This window comes from Saccostrea cucullata, unplaced genomic scaffold, assembly GCF_032062105.1.
Source record: "Saccostrea cucullata isolate Sc308-1 unplaced genomic scaffold, CSIRO_AGI_Scuc_v1 ctg1959, whole genome shotgun sequence".
Classification (NCBI taxonomy): domain Eukaryota; kingdom Metazoa; phylum Mollusca; class Bivalvia; order Ostreida; family Ostreidae; genus Saccostrea; species Saccostrea cuccullata.
Window position 1 is genome coordinate 72,501 of NW_026919096.1, and position 20,587 is coordinate 93,087.

A 20,587-nucleotide genomic window follows, 5' to 3' on the forward strand; every position below is an offset into this window, starting at 1 on the left:
ATACGACTATAAGAAACTTTAAGTTTGTCTTATGGTACTGTTCAAAGATAGAGGACTAAATCATAGACAAAGTGAGTGTACAATTGATGCCAATAATTCTCAAAGAAAGTAAAATATGCGAATGTGTTTGTGAATCTCAATTTTTTTTTTTGATGAGACGAAGGGGGAAGCGTTGAAGTTATCCGTCTTATGACGTTATTAAGGCATGGCAACTACCATAATCGCACTTTGTATATAATTCGATATTTTGAAAAGTATAGATCATTTTAATTTGAATTTTTCAGGACTGATTTGAAATCAATATAGCTTCCATCAAGTATAATTTTCTTGATTTACTAGTAGCAATTTTATAGAAGTTGTGACATTACTTTTGGATCAACCCTCGTATAAACAAATTTGAATCTTCACTACTTGAGGATGTTTGCACAAAAGTTACATCTTTCTTGGCCTAGTGGTACTGAAGAAGAAGATTTTAAAAGAATTTTCCTATGTATTCCTATGTAAAAACATTAATTATCCATTGTGGCCCCATCCTACCCCGAGAGTCATCATTTGAACAAAATTGAATCTATACTACCTGAGGATGTTTCCATATAATGTTCATCTTTCTTGGCCTAGTGGTTCTGGAGAAGATTTTTAAAGTTTTCCTATGTAAAACTTGATTGTCCACTGTGGCCCCGCTCTACCCCTGGGGGTCATCATTTGAACAAACTTGAATCAACACTACTTGAGGATGTTTCTATATAAGGCCAGCATTTTTTTATTTTTAGGTTTTCAAGTTTTTGAATTTTCAGAAAAAAAATAAAATTGAGAAAAACAGAATTTTTTCTTTCCGATGTCAAATTTGAGTGGAGATGATTTCAAATTTACGAACTCATACTTCCGGTTTTAAATGCATGATGGCGGGTAATGAATGTAGATTTGTAAAGTCCATAGCAGCACTAAAGGTTGGTTTAATGTAAATATTTATCCATAGGAGTGCCATTCAAAACGTTTCACCCGTTCTGAGAACAAATAAAATTGACGACTTTGTTGCACGATGACATTTTGGCGAGATAAATACGTATCCATATTCAAAAGTGTCATCTGTCTGTAAATTATTTTCCTCCCACAGGTTTAAAACTGCCCATGGTAGCTATTATCAGAGACATTGTTTAGGTCTCTGTTATAGCTTACAGTCTTGTATCATTCTTCAGAAAAGGGTAGTTTATGCAGCAGATGTAATGAATAAAACTATCAGAGAAGTTAAGTTCATTTGAGGAAGAAATAAACAATAGCCTAGAGAAATAAAATATTTCAACTAATTAAAAAATAAACAAGTATAATCAAATATATACAGGCATGTAGTATCGTTTGTGTCAGCCAGAAAAGTTATTTTACAATTGATTGAAAAAAAATTCTATCCTACTCCCCAGTACTGCCTGTCTGTTTTATGAAAGGAATTATTATTTTAGGTCTCAAGTTAAGTATATTTTAGAACAATTTCAACACTTTCACCTAACACATATTAAAAACAAAAATGAAGATATATATTGAAAGAGTTTTAGAAAATAATTTTAAAAAAAATCTTTCTTTTTTTTGTCCAGCATTACAAGACTTATATCACTGGCCCCAACTGGTAGATGATGAAATAAACAAAGGTTTTATTTTCCCCTTTGTAACTCTTATGTGTTCAGTTGCAAGGAGCCTGTTAGGAAAGCATAAAAAAGAAGCAAAAATTAATGTAGAAAAGTCGATAATGTATCCCAAAAATAATTTTATTTTTATTTTTATTTCCTCCTCCTACGGGACTTTTTCATTCTGATGTTCGTAAACCTAAAAATAAAAAAATGCTGGCCTAAGTTTCATTTTTATTGGCAATGTGATTTTGGAGATGATTTTTAAAGAGTTTTCCTATGTCTAACTTTGAGTTTTTCTATGTCACACTTTTATCATCCATTGTGGCCCAGCCATAATCCCAAGGGTCATGATTTTAACAAATTTAAATATACACTTCCTGAGAATGCTTCAAGGCTTTGTTGTTCTTAAGAAGATGAATTTTAATGAGTTTTCATATAATTATAATCTTATGTAAAACTTTGATCGTCCATTTTACCCCAGGGGCCATGATTTGAACAAACTTTGGTCTAGAAACTACCTGAGAATGTTTCCACACATCTTCACTAGCCAAGGGTTTCCGATCCGATGCCTACTCTACAAGTAGAGTAGGTATCGGATCGGAAACCCTTGGCCAACGAAGATGGTTTCCACACAAGTTTCATCTTTCTTGGCCCAGTGGTTCTTGAGAAGAACATTTTCAAAAGATGCCATTAATTTTTCATTTCAAGAAACTTGAATATCCCTTTCCCATGGTCACTTTGTGGCAAGTTTGGTTGAAATTGGCCTAATTGTTTCTTGAGAAGAAGTCAAAAATGTGAATAGTTTATGCACGAGGCAAGCACACATGATGACAGACGAAAACAGCAATAGGTCATCTGAGTTACTCAGGTGACCTAAAAATTATGATGCGGTTAAATACCTTGACTCATCAGTATGTATAAGCAATGAAGTTTGATAAATATTTATTTTAAATTGAATAAAAACTAATATTAGAAAAGTTAGGTCAAGGTCAATGGAAATGTCAAGGTCAAAAATGTTTATTCAGTTGAATAGCTTACATTAGTATATATCAGCGTATGAGGTTTGATTACACCATCTTCAATAATTTCATTAAACCAAGCTAACTCTAATTTAAGATTGATTGTATATTGTTTAACGTCCCTCTCAAGAATTTTTCACTCATATGGAGACGTCACGGTATGCCGGTGAAGGGCTTCAAATTTTGACCTTTACTCGACACTCAGGGCCATTGAGCAGTGAGGGATCTTTATCGTGCCAATGCCTGCCGCTGACACGGGGCCTTGGTTTTTTAGGTCTCATCTGAAGGACCCGCAACTTTCACTTCAAAGTGCTGAGCACATGGCGAAGGAACAGTTGCTACCCATTTTATCGACTGGGCCAGTCGCAGCCAAGATACGAACTCACAACCTCCCGATCACGGAGCGAGCGCTCTACCGACTGAGCTATCGTGAACGGTTTCTATTTTAAGAAAAGTGAAGTCAAGGTCAAGGTAAAAAAAAGTTGGATCCAGTTGAATCAATATTTATCAGCATAGGAAATCTGATAAAAATATATTTCATAGTTTTTTAAAACTTAGCTTTGAACTGCGCTAAACAAGAGCAGGGTGGAAGAACAGAATGACAGGAGACAGACATGACAAACTCTAACATAAACTCTAAATGGACCAGCAATTTTCATGGCTGGACATTAATATCAGAGGGCTCTTAAATTTCACCTACCCTTATAGCAAGGTCTGTGCGCCCAACCTCTAGGGCATGGCTAGCAATATCAGAATATGAGATTCCTGGGGTATCTCCAAGCTTTTGGTTAATAGCTCTAGCTATAGCCTCATCATCCTCTGTCTTTTGCTGCACCTGTTCAGTTAACCAGACATTAAAACAGTAGAAGTACAAGGGCTGGTCAAAAATTACACGGACTCTGCTATTATTTACTCTTACAGACGTCATATGAAATTTCACAGATATATGCATCTTAAAGATTCCAATAAATTTTGGGCAAAATTTCTGCATTTTGAAAAAATTCACCTAAAATTATCGCTGTGTTGAAATTGCTGATGGAGAGATACAGAGCATGACAAAAAAATTTGAAACAAAAGCATGCGGAATCCAAAATTTAACTCATTTTTCTATAATACGTGATATTTTTCAATAATTTTCTCAATTGTTTCTTTATATTGTTCTATTATTATGTATTTAGATTTCTGTCGTGATATTTGAAGAACTAACAGAAATGTTATGATTTTTCTCCGAAGCGATTCCTTTGAAAACGATTGTGAAAATGACGTCTTCTGAACTGATGGAGCACCACACTTTTGTTAAATTATATGTAATGCTCTAGATATCACCAACATAGATCCAAAATATGCATAATAAAACATGTAATAAAATAGGGTTTTTGTGGCTTTGTTTACAAATGGCAAATTGGAATTTTAGACCATTAGACCTCTGTAAAAAGGCTATATGAGAGGCATACATGTTAACTCTCCCGATTTAGGCGGGAGTCTACCGCTTTTTCACTCCATCTCCCGCCTACCGATTTAATTCAGAAATCTACCGCTTTTCTACAAAAGCTGCGTCTAAAGTATTTTTGGTCCGCTTGGGTATCCATTTTTGAAGCCACTCTCATAAAATCTTGCTAGATATCGCGTGATTTGACTCGGAATCATACAAACGCTTTTTTTGTACATAGATTTCAAGCACGGATTTGACAACGACAACAACATAAGACTACCAGTGATTACATTGGTTACGATAAATTAATCAACATCCCTGCCATGAAAAAGGAGATACAGCTTTTAAGAATTAGATGAAAACATTTGACATCGTCTTTAAAAGCACAGAAGCTCACAACTTTATCAATAAAGTCAATAGAAATCACTCGATTGACCAAGTCATGTGGCACATCTCTACTTTCGTTTTAAAACGGGAAATCTGACTTATATAACGAAAGATACGAACTTGTTTTAGATCTAGATTAAACCAAGCCATCATTTGTTTTGTTTAAAAACTGAATGAACATTCAGAATTATTGCTTCTAGGCTATTTCAGCAAAGATCACTCTTCAAAAGGCTAAGTAAAGCAGCCAATCCAAGCAAAATGATGAGCATGAAAAATATTTGAATTTGTACAATTTATGTCAAACTTAAGGTGTTTCTGTCTTCTTCTTTGCTGTTGATATTTAAGATTAATTAGTGTAGGTACCTGATTTCATTTAAGGCTTATAATATACATTTATATTACATGAAAGATATCGATAATCCAAGCGTTAAACAACACGCGCGCAATGCTACCGCTTTTGAGGTCTGAATCTCCCTCTTTTTCATCATAATAGGTTAACATGTATGTGAGAAGATGGGAAGAAGATTATCGACAAAAACTTTATACAGACTGTAAAGAACGGGATTGAGAGTGACCAATGTCACACTTTCTCCTATAAGTACCTGCAGTTTTTAGTTTTAAAAGAAAAAAAGAATATGCTTCACTTGTTTTATAGAGTTTAAGCTTGACAAGAAATCGTCTATGAATGTTGAGTAGATTTCGTAGGTCAAATTGTACAGGAGCTCTTAGGAAAATGTTGAGAAAATGAAAGATCATATTATTTTTAGAATGCCCTTGACGTCGGAGATTTTGCTGTTCTGTGACTTGATAATATATCCTGATAAATCAACCAAAATTGATATCAATTTGCAACATTTTTATATGAAATTTTGAAGACCATATAAGTAAAGATTCTTTTATATTATTGTGTGACATTTTGCCGGATTATGTCGTCAAATATTTTTTCTGTGCAACAAGTCTGCACAATTTTTGGACAACCCTCGTATAATGCTTAAATTTATTTTTGCCTTTGGCTCAGGTGAGCTAAATATTGAAAAACAAAAAAGTTTAAAAATTCGCATTTTTAAATTCGCATCTCCTAACTAACAGAAGTACTGATGATGAACAAGAAGTCACGTCCTGGAAAGAAGTTATCACAACCTATAATCCCTGAAAGTTTCAAATTGATTTCTTTTACCGTTCTTGAGGTTATTTGTGGACAAAATGTCATTTTAAATTCAGGAAATATCCCGTAACTTGGCACCGGAAGCCAAACATGCCAACTTTTGAAAATTCCCATGGGGGATTTAGCGCGTGATGACAATTTTCAAAGCTTTAAATTCACGACATTTTGTCATGAAATTAAATGATTATGAAATGATCTTTTTAAAATTTATAATATTGATATCACTTATCAATACAACTTAGGAATTAATTTAACACAAAAAATGTTTTCTTTCCAAAATTGAAATATTTTTGCTAAAATAGGTGCCTCTCTCACTAAAGAAGGGGTATTTAGTTACATATGTAAACTTTTTTTTCTACCAGGACACATAACTTAGTGAAAAAATGAAAATTGCACAATTTTTAACCATTTTTTTTTCAAAGGCTGAAAAAAAAAAAAAAATGAGGTTTTGATACTGTAAAGTCATGTTTCTGGAAACATTTCTGAGCTTTTTTTTTTTTTATATTTAAATTAATTAGAAATTCTAATAAGATATTGAATTTACAGAAATTTATACCACCTAACTAAAAGAGAATTATTTTTTTTTTTTACATGCAGTCATTAAATTTGTCAGGCTTGATGGTGCCATGTGGGTACGAGGGCTGTTCGAAAATTATTGAGACATTGTGTATATTTTGCTTTCTAATTAACGTATTTCGGTGAAAATTTGCATGTACGCTTGACATACATTGAGAATTAATAAAAGCAAAAAATATTTTACATTTGTTAAATATTTTCTGTACAATGGTATATAAATGCGTCATCAGTAGGAGTATCCGGAGCAGTCTCGAAATCAGATATTGAAAATATGTAACAACAACGTTCTAACTCTACGTGGACCCATAATAAGGTCGAAAATAATTCTGTTTAATATGTGTATAATTTTTCAGCTTTAATTCAAATTCATGTTGTGCAACTTTGATAGAATTTTGATCAGGAATTCAGAGATCATAAAAAAATTAACGCAGTTGAGAAATCTGCTAAGAACGAAAAAATGGATTTTGACGTCAAGGGCGGAGCAGCGAACATACCTAAAATTTTGTGTAGCGCCATGTAGAACTCTTTTCCAGACACAACGACCTGTTAAAATAATAACTACGGGTAAAAAAATAATGCGTTAGTGTTTTTTGATTAATTGGTATACATTTTTTTAAAAATTAATTCAACCAGAGTGACATCAAAAGCTCCGGAAGACCCTCAGTTATTACGTACGGTATAAATATCGTTACGGTATCAGTATCGTTGACCCGCGTTGCATAAATCAGCACTGCATGATTTTAAGTCATCTTTTCCCAAATATGAAAATATTACACTCGAGTAGCAACAGCATACATTTTTAAGGAATAATTTAGGAAAAGAGACTGTTTGATTTTTGTACTTTTATATGTAATAGCAAAGAAGGAACAAGATTAAACGCTTCCCGATCGTTTTACATGCGAAACCGTCCCTGGTTGACGTGACGTTAAAATGACATAGTGATGCTGCTCCGGGTCGATAGACATATGCATGTTTATTATTTCACTGAAACTTTTCTTATTATCATAGGAATTAGAAATTTTGCATAAATGTTTCATTCGTTCTTTATAAAATGCTGATGAATTTTCCTGAAATTATCTCCGTCCTTTATGGAGTAAATGTAATTGTCTCAATAATTTCCAAACAGCCCTCGTATTTCCTTAAGGTCAAGATCTAGTAAATGAAAGGTGCCTACAGATTTATCAAACTTGAGAAATAAATTTCTTTATTGATGCTTTACAACTTCAGCTTGGTCAAATAAGGTGTTTCGGGGTATAATTTGTAGATAAACAAGATGAAAAACTGTATTTTAAACTGTCATTTTCAATGAAAAATTAAGAAGACCAGTCATGAATATAGGAGTTTTTCTCATATTCGACAAAGGAAATGTATCCAGATTGCCTACAGTCTCTCAGAAAACGGTAATTAGTATGTTTATGGCCTCTTCTTTAAATCAATATCAAATTTAATATGGGTATCTGGTTTACTTTTCATATGATTTCAAATTGAATGACATGAAAATACCTTATTTTCTACATAATTCTGCTAATGTCGTAAAGTACTGGAAAAAGACAGCTGAATTTGATTATGACGTCATAATGGATCTAGCACCAAAAAGTAGTCTCAAGTTATTTACTAGATCTTTACCTTAAGTCATGCACATACCTAACATACAATATTACTTTTGGGAGAAGGGAGGGAAAAGAAATTCTAACTGACATACACTTGATTGTTTCATCTGAATTTTTTCATAATATTTTAACTGGCAAACTTTGCAATATTTTTCACTATAGGTAGATAAAATCAGCAGCTATGCTTTGTAGTTTTCTACTTTTGTTTTCAAAAAAAGATCTCTTTGGATTCCGATTTTATGGTTTGATTAGTATTTTATTGTCTTTAACTTATGTTTTTAATAAAAAATGACTAATAGTTATCACGTTAATCTATGTGTTTCACCCTGCATACCCCTTAAAACTGACAAGATAATCCCCTAATTGCCCCAATTAAGCTATAAGCTACTTGTACCTGAACAACTGCGTGTGTTCAAGCGTGAAGTGATTTCCTGTGGCTATAGGCCTAATTAACACCTGGTTAAATAAACAATGAAACCTATCTGTGTGCTTTGAATAAACAAGTCTGATATTGTTATCACAATTGTCAAAATTCAGCAGCAGGGCAACTTTTAAAATCTGAAATTTTAAGGTGATTGTTTTCAAATCGGGAAATTAGGGCAATTTTTCTCTCCTGATCGGGTAGGTGGGATGAAAGGGTGAAATCGGGAGGATCCCGCCTAAATCGGGAAAGTTGGCATGTATGGGAAGCGAATTACCAAAAAATCTCTTGGATTAAATAACTTCAGATAACAACACATTGTTCCTGTTAAATTTCATGAAAATCCACCCATTAGTCTTTGAGAAATCATGTGCACAAAATTTGATGTATGGAAAAAATAATAACTAGAAATGATCTCATTGAAAACAATGAGAGGAGAGGTCTTCTGTCTGATTCTGAAAAAAAACACAATTGAGCTAAAAAGTGTAAAAAAAAAAATACAGATACATAGGAGATTAACCCGTATCCAACGCACTGACCATTACGCTATTTGGGACCACCGCTTCAAATTTTAAAATGCGAATATCTCAAGATAGGCATGTTTAATTCTAAAACAAATTACATATTTAACATCTCAAAAGAGTCTATATTGAGCTTACTAATATCAAAGAAAAATATTGAAAAACAAAAAAGTTGAAAAATTGGACTTCTGATAGTGGTCTCTGACCAATAGAGCGAAAAAAGAAAAAAACAATTTGTTCCCAAACTTTGTTTGGGGAAAATTATTTGGTTCAAATGACCCAGTAGTTGATAGTTTACAACAACAATGACATACAAAGGACAAATTTTGGTCAGAGGCACTCACATGAACCTTTGTTTTATAGGTGAGCTAAAACTATTTAATAATTTTTTTTATACCTTGTAGCAAGCCCAGTGGGCCAATATTCTACTAGCACCCTCTCCATCTGGTATTTTCAGATACTGACAGATTTTTACTGCATAATAAAACAATTTCCTGAGCACCAGTCGATCTATCAAAATTGGCATCGTCAAATGCTGTAACCTTTAACTGGTTAAGTAAAAAAATAATGCTCAATCACTGTATATTTGTTCAATTGTACAATCAATTGATCAAATGTAGTTTAGAACTAAGAAACATTAAACACTTTAAGATATTTAATGACACAAGAAGCAAGGACCTTAACGGTCACCTGAGTATAATGTAACAAATGTAAAGGATCCACTGAAGTATAAACTATATTTATAAATGAAATATTTACTGACAGATGAAGCTTTGTTGCCAAAAAAGCAAGCAAAATATGATGATTTACTTAGCGATTTATTCTCTGAACGTCTACTCCCTAAAACAACTATTTAATTATCACACTCAATTAAGAGAACCTATAAGGGGTCAGGTAGAGTTTACCTGTGTTACCTTGATTTAATCAAATTCTTTACAATGACAGACAAGGGACAAATTTCGATCAGAATAACTCACTTGAGCCTTCGTCTCAGGTGAGCTAAAATGCCATTAATTTTTCACTTATTCATAATTATCTCCCCTTGGAAGAGGGCATGGCCCTTCATTTGAACAAACTTGAATTCTATTTAAGCAAGTGAGTTAAAGCCATATATGGAGGCTTGTATGCAAAATATTTTTTTTTTAAACCATAATTGCTATAAATACCGCACAGAAAATGTTAATTAAGACTTGTTTTCTAATACACTCTTGGTACCCAAGACATGCAATAGCCAGTAAACAATATGATGTCATATTATGACATCATCAATCTGTACATGTCTACACAAGTTTACAAGAAATTACAACAAAATTTATTCAGCACAAGGGCATACCCTACTTTGTTTTACAGAAAATGGTATGAAGAGACGCAGCATATTCCAAGGATTTAAGACATTGCTGCACAAATGTTGACACTGCAATTGTTTAGTTACTATTCATGCAGTTTTAAGTTAAAACAGGGTAAAAATTCACATTCCAGTGTAATTTTCCTAAAATTTTTATTGATTGAGAAAGTGCATAGGATTTGTGAAGTAATTTTATTTATTTTAAGAATATTTTCCTTAACATTATACATTATTTATTTTGAATTAAGTAGGATATGTCTTTGTGCTAATGTTGTTTTATTGATGTGTTTTATTACCTTGAATGGGAAAGAACAATGATGTCATACTACGACGTTATAAAATGCTCTTGCTTTAAGATGCTGTGGCTACTAAATATGTAAAAGAAAAAATCAATTTGAACTTTCTCTGTACATAAAATATACAACTTACGCATTTTTATTACATACCCTGAGACGTGCTACTACCCCAAAAAAGCATGCAACTTTCGTGCGCTTTCCGTTTCGTGCAAACCATATAGCGTTTCGTGTAAACTGTGCAGCGTTTCGTGCAAACCGTGTAGCGTTTCGTGTAAACCATGCAGTGTTTCGTGAAAACCATGTAGCGAGCGTGCGAGAAGCGTGTGAGAAAGGTGAGACTTTCGTGCAAGATCTGTGTGAGAAAGGTGCAACTTTTCGTGCAAGAATCATGTAAGAAATGTGTAAGATTCATTCAGAAGTCGATTTCATTTTTAATTTGGCTATCGATTGGTCAGGATGTCAAATTGTGTTAGCATTTTAATTTATTAGTTATTCTTGTGGTATTTTAGGAGTTAAAAAATGGGAACAGCTAAATGAAACAAGAAATCTGTGAGCCAATGCTCACTAGTAATACCCCCGCTCTGATGTAAATATAAGCACTATCATGTTAATATACACAAGTTCAATTACAGGCAGATGCACAGAAAAATATGAAGTTGACATCAGATTCATATCAAAATTAATCCTATCATATGGCATGCCTCAACAAAGAGTGTAATAAAATTTCAAGCATCCGCTATAAATAGCTAATGAGAAAACTGCGACGTAGATTTGTTATGTATGAAACGGACAGATGCACAGACAAACAGGAAGTTGACATTGGATTTGAGCGAAAATATATCCCACCATATGGCATGCCTAAGAGAAGATTGCATTAAAATTTCAAGCATCTACGATGAGTAGTTGCTGAGAAAACTGCGACGAAAATTTGTTACGGACAGCACACGGACACACAGACAGACGGACACACAGACACACAAGGGTAAAACAGTATACCCCCCGCTCCGAATAATTACATGGTAATGTATAATACGTTTGTTTGTTTTTTTTCTTTTAAAGAAAATGTGTTCAAATTAATTATATATGTATACACTGTAAATAATGTACATGTATACAACAATTTTAAGGGCAATAAGTTCAATATACTATCAATGCTATCACGGCTTTTAAATATTTGTTTTCTCAAAGAAGGTAATATATACCAGTATTCATACATCTACACATATTATTTACTTTAAGCAGAAAGATACCTGCTCTTGTCTTTACATTTAACCCCTTCTATACCGCATCGGTCAATATGACCGATAGCGCGTTAAAACACGACAACGCGATAACAGGACCTCCATATCTTTTTAATAATAGCATTAAGGTATATAAACTATATATCATCTTTTAAGAAATTTCCTCTACTTTCAGACCCTGTAAAAATTCGAGCCTTATTAATAGGTAATGAATAGATTTTACGTTTTGAAGACATTCATGACTTTTTGAAAATGACGCAATTTTCCAATTCCCAATAATGGCCCCGCCCTTCCCCCGGGGGTCATGATTCCTACAATTTATAATCTACACTACCCCAGAATGCTTCCACATAAGCTTCACTTTTTCTGGCCCAGTAGTTCTTGAGAAGAAGATTTTCAAAGATTTTTCAAATATATTTCTATATAAAACTTTGATTCCCCATTGTGGCCCCGCCCTTCCCCCGGGGGTCATTATTTAAACAATTTAGAATCTACATTATACCAGGATGCTTCCACATAAGTTTCAGCTTTTCTGGCCCAGTGGTTCTTGAGAAGATAAAGATTTTTCCTCTATATTTCTATGTAAAACTTTGATACCCTATTGTGGCCCCGCCCTTCCCCCGGGGGTCATGATTTGAACAATTTAGAATCTACACTACACCAGGATGCTTCCACATAAGTTTCAGCTTTTCTGGCCCAGTGGTTCTTGAGAAGAAGATTTTCAAAGATTTTTCCTATCTATTTCTATATAAAACTTTGATGCCCTATTGAGGCCCCACCCTTCCCCCGGGGGTCATTATTTGAACAATTTAAAATCTACATTATACCAGGATGCTTCCACATAAGTTTCAGCTTTTCTGGCCCAATGGTTCTTGAGAAGAAGATTTTCAAAGATTTTTCCTCTATATTTCTATGTAAAACTTTGATTCCCCATTGTGGCCCCGCCCTTCCCCCGGGGGTCATTATTTGAACAATTTGGAATCTACATTATACCAGGATGCTTCCACATAAGTTTCAGCTTTTCTGGCCCAGTGGTTCTTGAGAAGAAGATTTTCAAAGATTTTTCAAATATATTTCCATGTAAAACTTTGATACCCTATTGTGGCCCTGCCCTTCCCCCGGGGGTCATGATTTGAACAATTTAGAATCTACACTACCCCAGGATGCTTCCACATAAGTTTCAGCTTTACTGGCCCAGTGGTTCTTGAGAAGAAGATTTTTTAATGACCCAACCCTATTTTTGTCTTTTCTTGATTATCTCCCCTTGCGAGGGGATATGTCCCTTCATTTTAACAATTTAAATTCCCCTTCACCCAAGGATGCTTTGTACCAAGTTTGGTCAAAATTGGCCCAGTGGTTCTTGAGAAGAAGTCGAAAATGTGAAAAGTTTACAGACGGACAGACGGACAGACAGACGGACGGACGACGGACAAAATGTGATCAGAAAAGCTCACTTGAGCCTTCGGCTCAGGTGAGCTAAAAAGGATATTTTCTCTGCTTTTGAAAAAATTATTGCTTTTACTTTTAAATATTTTGCAAAAACAAGACTTTTCTTCCACGCATGTGGTTTTTCTGGGTTTTATTCGTAATATTTAAGTTAAACACAGTTTTACCTTTATTTCTGTTTTGAAATAGGGAAAACAAAATACAGCTGGTAAAACTGGAGAAAATTTGCATTTTATAACAATCCTTCACTGGTCTCTTTATTTTTGGTATTTTCTGAATTACCATAGTTTGAATTTTGAACCTCCTCATAATATTTTGTAGAAAATTCGAGTGTAGTCAATATTTAACGTCAAGGTCGTTTTCGTTGCGCCTCATTGGGAACATGTTTAGTACTATTATATTTAATCAAATATTTTTATTATGCCCCCCTTCGAAGAAGGTAGGGCATATTGCTTTGCTGCTGTCCGTCGGTCTGTTGGTCCATTTAGTTTCCGTTCATTTTCTTCACAACCCTTGCACATACTGAAATGAAATTTGGTATACAGGTATATCAGGTTAATATCTAGGTCAAGTTCTGTTTTGGGTACCATTGCACCATTTTTGACAGAGTATGCCCCTTGGACTTGGAAAATTCCATTTATTTACAATTTCTGTTCATTTTCTTTGCAGAGGTTGCACATATTGAAATGAAATTTGGTATACAGATTTATGAGCTGAATATCTAGGGCAAGTTCTGTTTTGGGTACGATCGCACCATTTTTCTTAGAGTTATGCCCCTTGGACTTAGAAAATTTCCACTTATTTGCAGTTTCCGTTCATTTTCTTTGCAGAAGTTGCACTTATTGAAATGAAATTTAGTTTACAGATATATCAGATAAATATCTAGGTCAATTTCTGTTTTGGGTACGATCGCATCTTTTTTGTTAGAGTTATGTCCTTTCAACTTAGAAAAATTCATCTTATTTGTAGTTTCCGTTCATTTTCTTTTCATATTGAAAAAAAATTTAGTATACAGATTTTTCAGCTGAATATCTAGATCAAGTTCTGTTTTGGGTACGATCGCACCCATTTTGTTAGCGTTATGCCCCTTGGACTTAGAAAATTCCACTTAATTGCAGTTTCCATTCATTTTCTTTGCCGAGGTTGAACATATTGAAATGAAAATTAGTATACAGATTTTTCAGCTGAATATCTAGGTCAAGTTATGTTTTGGGTAGGATCGCACCATTTTAGACAGAATTATGCCCTATTGGACTTAGAAAAAATCCAATTTGGGGGGGAGGGGGCATAAGTGTTTCACAAACATCTCTTGTTTAAATAGATGCTTTATAAAAAATAATTGGTTTAAAATAACAATAATTATATCTTTACACCTTTAGATAAATGTAGTATTTTTGTTTATTTATGCAACGTGCAATAAGTTCATTGTTGATAAAAAAAAGTTTGATTCCTAAAGGTCTACGTAAAAAAATCAAATTTTATTGCTGTTTGCTTTAAAATATATTCTTAATATAAAATACAATTAAACATATACTGACATGAAATTTATAATTTGAAAAACTTTGAAACAATGATTTAATACAAAATCTCGCATTTACAAGACTCATTACGGTATGAGTTGATTAATCAAGACTAATACGTGTTTCCGCTGTGTAGCAGTAAACAACAACAACATGGATTCTCATGATTATTTTATGATGGAGAATACGTCAATTCATCAGATATGACGGGTCTTTTCTTTGGCATTAGTTGTGTGTACTAAGTATTGATTGAAATGTTTAAAAGTGTTTTAAAGTACATTGATTGAAATGAAAAGACATTATAGACTACCAAGATACTATATATATAGTATAGTAGTATAGATTGGTCCCTGGTAGCTGCAGATCTGTAGTGTTATGGTTTTATATATTTGTCTTTGACCTCCTGTAATGCAAAAAAGGAGCAAATTACGACGCAATATTTTTTGCACGCTTTTGGGGAGAATTTCTCCACTTTCAAGCATTGGTCAATCAACTACCTTTCACTCCCTAATTCTAGACATATTCTGTAGCCAATATGTATATTTTATCCACCTTTCAACCATTTAAAGTTGTCTCTACAGGCAATAAAGTCGCTAGAAATGAATTTTCAGCAATATAACAAATAATATTAATCAAGCAAGTTTATCACTTGTAGAGATGAGTATAAAGGGTTGGGAGGTGTATAAAATATACATTGACTTCAAACCATTTAACTACAAGTATGAGAAAATATGACATATATAATATATATGATATGCTTTATGATACCTGAGAAATTTTCTATGAAATGAAATAGATAGTTTGATTATTATTTAATGGGTACAACTTATATCCATGGATTTAATCTTTTATTAGCAAATCTGAATTTCTAGCCGTAAATACATGTAGTAAAAAAAGAAAAAAAGTATATACATGTACAATCATGTAGAACTGATTTGCTAGCCTTTTCATGAAAATAATATTTAAAAGTTCAGAAGTAAATCATGTATCATTGTATATTATTTGTTTTAAAAATCATTTTTTTTAAAGAACAAGGTTCACTTTTGCCTTATTTGGCCCTGTGAATTTCTGAAAAACTGAAACTGCATAGTTTTAGTTAACAATGCATTGAATATTTGCTTAGATCTTTGGTGACTGCATATCTATCAAAAATGACATAATTTTCTGGCTAGTCAATGCATTATGACGTCACAAAATGCGTCAATTTCCTTATATTCTGAAAAAGTCTACAAAAGCGGCCAATTTTTAAAGCTATTATTCAATATTTAATATGGAGCGCAACCTCTGATCTAAAATATGCAACTAGTAAATGATAGAACTGTTCCTGAGGATTAAAAGACATGCTTTATTTTTTAGATCAGAGAGTGTGCTCATGCATATTATTTTTCTTCACTGAAAGTACTCAATTATACCTGTTTACCTAAAATTTCAAGAACATTGCAATTTCGTAAAGCCAATTCTCCAAGACCTGGACCTTTAGGAGAAAAATTTAAATAGGATATGAAAGCACCAAGTCTCTATTATATTTTAATGCTTCAAAATGGAAAATCAAGCATTGATCAATCAATTTGTATATCTACAGGGCCATTTTATGCATAAAGTGAACAGAGCTCTTTATTTAGGATATTGAAGTTTTTTTCAAATATATCTGAATGTGTAACTTTAGATCTACATTGTATTAACTGAAATGATAACTCGACTAAATCTGTTATGCAATTTTACTGACGTAATATACATGTACATTTTGCAATAAAAAAACAGATCCTAAATAAGCCGTTTGTCGGATGAATTATATAGACAAAATTTATTATTGAATAAAAAACAAGAAAAGTAACCTGCTTACGGAGACCAAACGCAATTTAATCAATGACTGTCATTCAAAATCAACAAATGAGTTGTAGCTACATGAAGTAAGAAATTAAATTTTTGTTTAATATTAATACGTGTAAATATATTTAAATGCAAGAAACATATTGTAGTGAATGACAAATATATAAAAATAATATTTTATAATGCAGTGATTCAGCCTGCAAATAAAATGCATTATACGTACATGTACACCATGATATCGGCATTTTATCTCTATACAACTGAATAAATAAATACAAAATTATTTATCAACAATTATCAATTAATTAATTACAACTGTCAGAGTATTGAATATACTGTAGACGTACTTTTTTCCACGGGGTCATAATTCTGTGAAAACTCAATTTCTGTTTTATCTACGGGTAGAATATAACGTGGATTTTCTAGATTGTCACTATATACCTTACATTTATATTAAGTACGCTTGGACAAATTTCCGCTGAAAATTTGTGACCATGTACATAGCGTAAATTAATACCACACAGAAAAAAGTACTTCTACAGTATTTCTATCGGTTTATATATTACTGCTATTTACTAAATTTTGATTTAAACAGCTGTTAAACAAGTAGTGAGAGATTTAAATGCAATTAATATTTTAATAACAAAACCATAAATAATGTCCGAGAGATTCCGAGTAGAAAATCCAAACTGAGGCTAAAACCTGTGAGAATCGTGTACAAAGCTTGTTAGAAATGTGTACAAAGCATTTCGTGCAGCTTTTCGTGTAAACCATGCAGCCTTTCATGCAAAGCGTTTCGTGTAAATCGTGCAGCATTTCGTGCAAACCGTGTAGCGTTTCGTGTAAACCGTGCAGCGTTTCGTACAAACCTCGTAGCGTTCGTGTACCGTTCATACAGCGTGCGTGTGGGGTATGTAGTAGCACTTCTCAGGGTCTGTAGCTCATTTGCATAGAAATGCCTATATTTAGCCTTAACTCAGTTGCGTATCTAATGGAGCAAGTTTGGCATGTTTGGTTGAAATTGGCCCAGTGGTTCTTCATCAGATGAAAATGTGAAAAGTTTACGACGACAACAACGACAACGCCGACGACAGACAACAGACAAATTTTGACCAGAAAACCTCACTTGAGCCTTTCGCTTATCCAAAGCAGAATTCATTTTCATTTGATAAGGTATATTGAAAAGAAAATTGACATATGCAGTGGTGTATACCTGATACCTGAATAAGTACCATTAGGCACTTAATTAATGCTTGTGCCTACACTTAATTTTTCAAAAAAAAAAAATTAAATCAGTATTATAATTATGGATGTCAACGAATAGTCGACTTTTCGACTGTCAGTCGAATGTACCGACGATCGCATAATGAAACAACATTCGAATATTAAATAAATGCAAGAAAAGGGTGGTGATAATGAAATTTTCATCTCAAAATTGAAAAAGGGTCCTTCCCCAAACTATACAGCTGTATAGTGGATGTCCTCAGACGAATAAGAGCTCAAACACAGTCACAGTATATAGTTTTCTACATTGTACATATGGAAAATACAGTAATTACATACCGGATAATTATTTCTCAATCACTGACTTTTTTGTTATTGTACCTAGTAAATTATGCGACGTTATATACTGGACTACGAAAATTATTTAATTGACTTCTACCATTTATATTTATAAACTCTAGGAATTTCAAATGCTTGGGAACACACAATATTTGCATAGCCGTGAAGTTTTAAAGTTCGATGAATATTAACACAATAATCTTACATAAAAGACATTTTGATATATAGCTTGGGCAATCATTAATGAACAAAGAGTATTTAACATTTTCATCGGAGGTGTGGATAGTGTGTGTTTACGATTCCCCATTTCCATTTTTTTTTTCAATTTTCCAATTTATTTAAATTAATAAGCTTTCAGAAACACTGTGCTATAAAAAAAATGCTCCGAATAGTCGACTATCGTTCGAATAATGCAATCCAATGTTCGACTAAGGAAAACTAATATTTTGATATCCCTAATTATAATGTTACATTAAAGTTCTGCCATTTAAGAAATTCAAAACTATCTATAATTTAAATACGGACTTCTGATTTGTTCCAATCAGATCCCCTGTGAAAGCGAGTAGCTCAATAGCAACAAACTGATCCCTGAATTTTCACCAAAGGTGTAAATCCAAGTGTGAAAATACGAAAGACAAGAGGCCCAAGGGCAACATTGCTCATCTGAGCAACTGGCTAGGTAAAAGCAAAAATCAGTTTAGTATTGAAAAGTTTAAAAAATATATAAAATTGGGTTCAGAGGAGGAAGGAGGGGGGGGGGGTATTTGAACAAACTTAAATCTGCACTTCCTAAGGATGCTTTTGAATTAATATGACACATAATGGCAGTGGTATCTATGACCAACCATGGCTTTGTTGTTCCTGTGAGGAAAATTTTTCATATGTATTCCTATGTAAAGTTTTGATCCCCAATGTACCCCCATCCTACTCCCGAGAGGTCATGATTTGAACAAACATAATTCTACATTTATTTAACAGAGGAATGCTTCCATATAATTATGACCAACCTTAATTAAAACTGACTTTAAACACAATTTGATAAAAGTGAAATCAAGATCAAGGTCAAAATTGTTGATGCAGTTGAATTGCTTACATCAGTATGTATCAGCATCATATGAAGTTCGACACTGATTTAAGGAAAGTGAGGTCAAGGTCAAAGGAAAGGTCAAGGTCCAAAATGTTGATGCAGTTGAATTGCTATCATCAATATGAAACAGCATATGAAGTTTGATAAAAATATCTTGAGTGGTATCTTTAAAACTATGCAAAACCCTAATTAAAGATAAGTGAGGTCAAAGTAAAGGTCAAGGTCAAAAATGTTGATGCAATTGAATAGATCTCATCAGTATGTATCAACAGGTGAAGTTTGATAACACCATCTTGAATGGTATGTTTAAAACTGGGCTAAACACTAACTTAAGAAAAGTGAGGTCAAGGTCAGAGGAAAAGTCAAGGTCGAATATGTTGACGCAGTTGAATTGCTCTCATCAATTATGTATCAGCATATTAAGTTTGATAAAAATATCTTGAATGGTATCTTTAAAACTAAGCGAAACACTAAGATAAGTAAGGAAAAGGTCAAAGGAAAGGTCAAGGTCCAAAAATGTTGATGCAGTTGTATAGCTCTCATCAATATCAGCATATGAAGTTTGATGAAAATATCTTGGATAGTTTCTTTGAAACTTAGCTTTGAACAGAGCTAAACGCAAAGTGTGATGGATGGACAGATGGAAGGATGGAAGGAAAGAACGAGGGAAGGATGGAAGATGGACATGACAAACACTATATGCCCCTGCCATATTAATGGCGGGGCATAAATATCTAGAATGATGTCTTTAATTAAAACTGACTTAAATACAATTTGATAAAAGTGAGTTCAAGGTCAAAATTGTTGATGCAGTTGAATTGCTTACATCAGTATGTATCAGCATATGGAGTTTGACACTGATTTGGGAAATGTGAGGTCAAGGTCAAAGAAAAGGTCAAGGTCAAAAATGTTGATGCAGTTGCACATCTCTTATTAATATGTATCAACATATGAAGTTTGATAAAAATTTCTAGAATGATTTCTTTTATTAAAACTGACTTACACACAAATGGATAAAATGAGGTCAAGAACAAATGAAAGGTCAAGGTAAAAATTGTTGATGCAGTTGAATTGCTTACATCAGTATGTATCGGCATATGAAGTTTGACACTGATTTGAGAAAAGTGAGTTCAAGGTCAAAGGAAAGGTCAAGGTCAAAAATGATGATGCAGTTGAATTGCTCTCATCAATATGTAACAGCGTATGAAGTTTGATAAAAATATCTTGAATTGTATCTTCAAAACTGAGCAAAACACAACTAGATATCATTGAGATGGTGGCCATCTCAAAGGGCCCCGCTTTCAACAATGAACTTGAAAATGTAAGGTAGTTTAAAAGGGTTTATTTTGAAGAGGAACACTTTGGTAATACAGTAAAAGTCATTTGGTACGACTTCACGGATATTGTGAATTTACAGATATATATAGAAGTTATGTTGTTTCCCCAGTTATATAAATTTACTGGAATTAAAGGGAAAAAATTATGCACCACAAAAAGATTTTAAACAGA

The 20,587-nt window shown here is 33.2% G+C and overlaps 1 protein-coding gene across 1 annotated transcript in view; it reads right to left on the reverse strand.

Moving 5' to 3' along the window:
- The window catches only part of LOC134279208 (vacuolar protein sorting-associated protein 16 homolog), a gene marked incomplete at its 5' end in the record, with an annotated part of 131,782 nt that overhangs the window by 62,040 nt on the left and 49,155 nt on the right, over positions 1-20,587 (reverse strand). The window contains 2 exons of the mRNA XM_062761559.1: positions 3,339-3,473; positions 9,148-9,292. Of these exons, the coding sequence (XP_062617543.1) occupies positions 3,339-3,473; positions 9,148-9,292 (280 nt within the window). The remainder of the gene's footprint in view (positions 1-3,338; positions 3,474-9,147; positions 9,293-20,587) is intronic.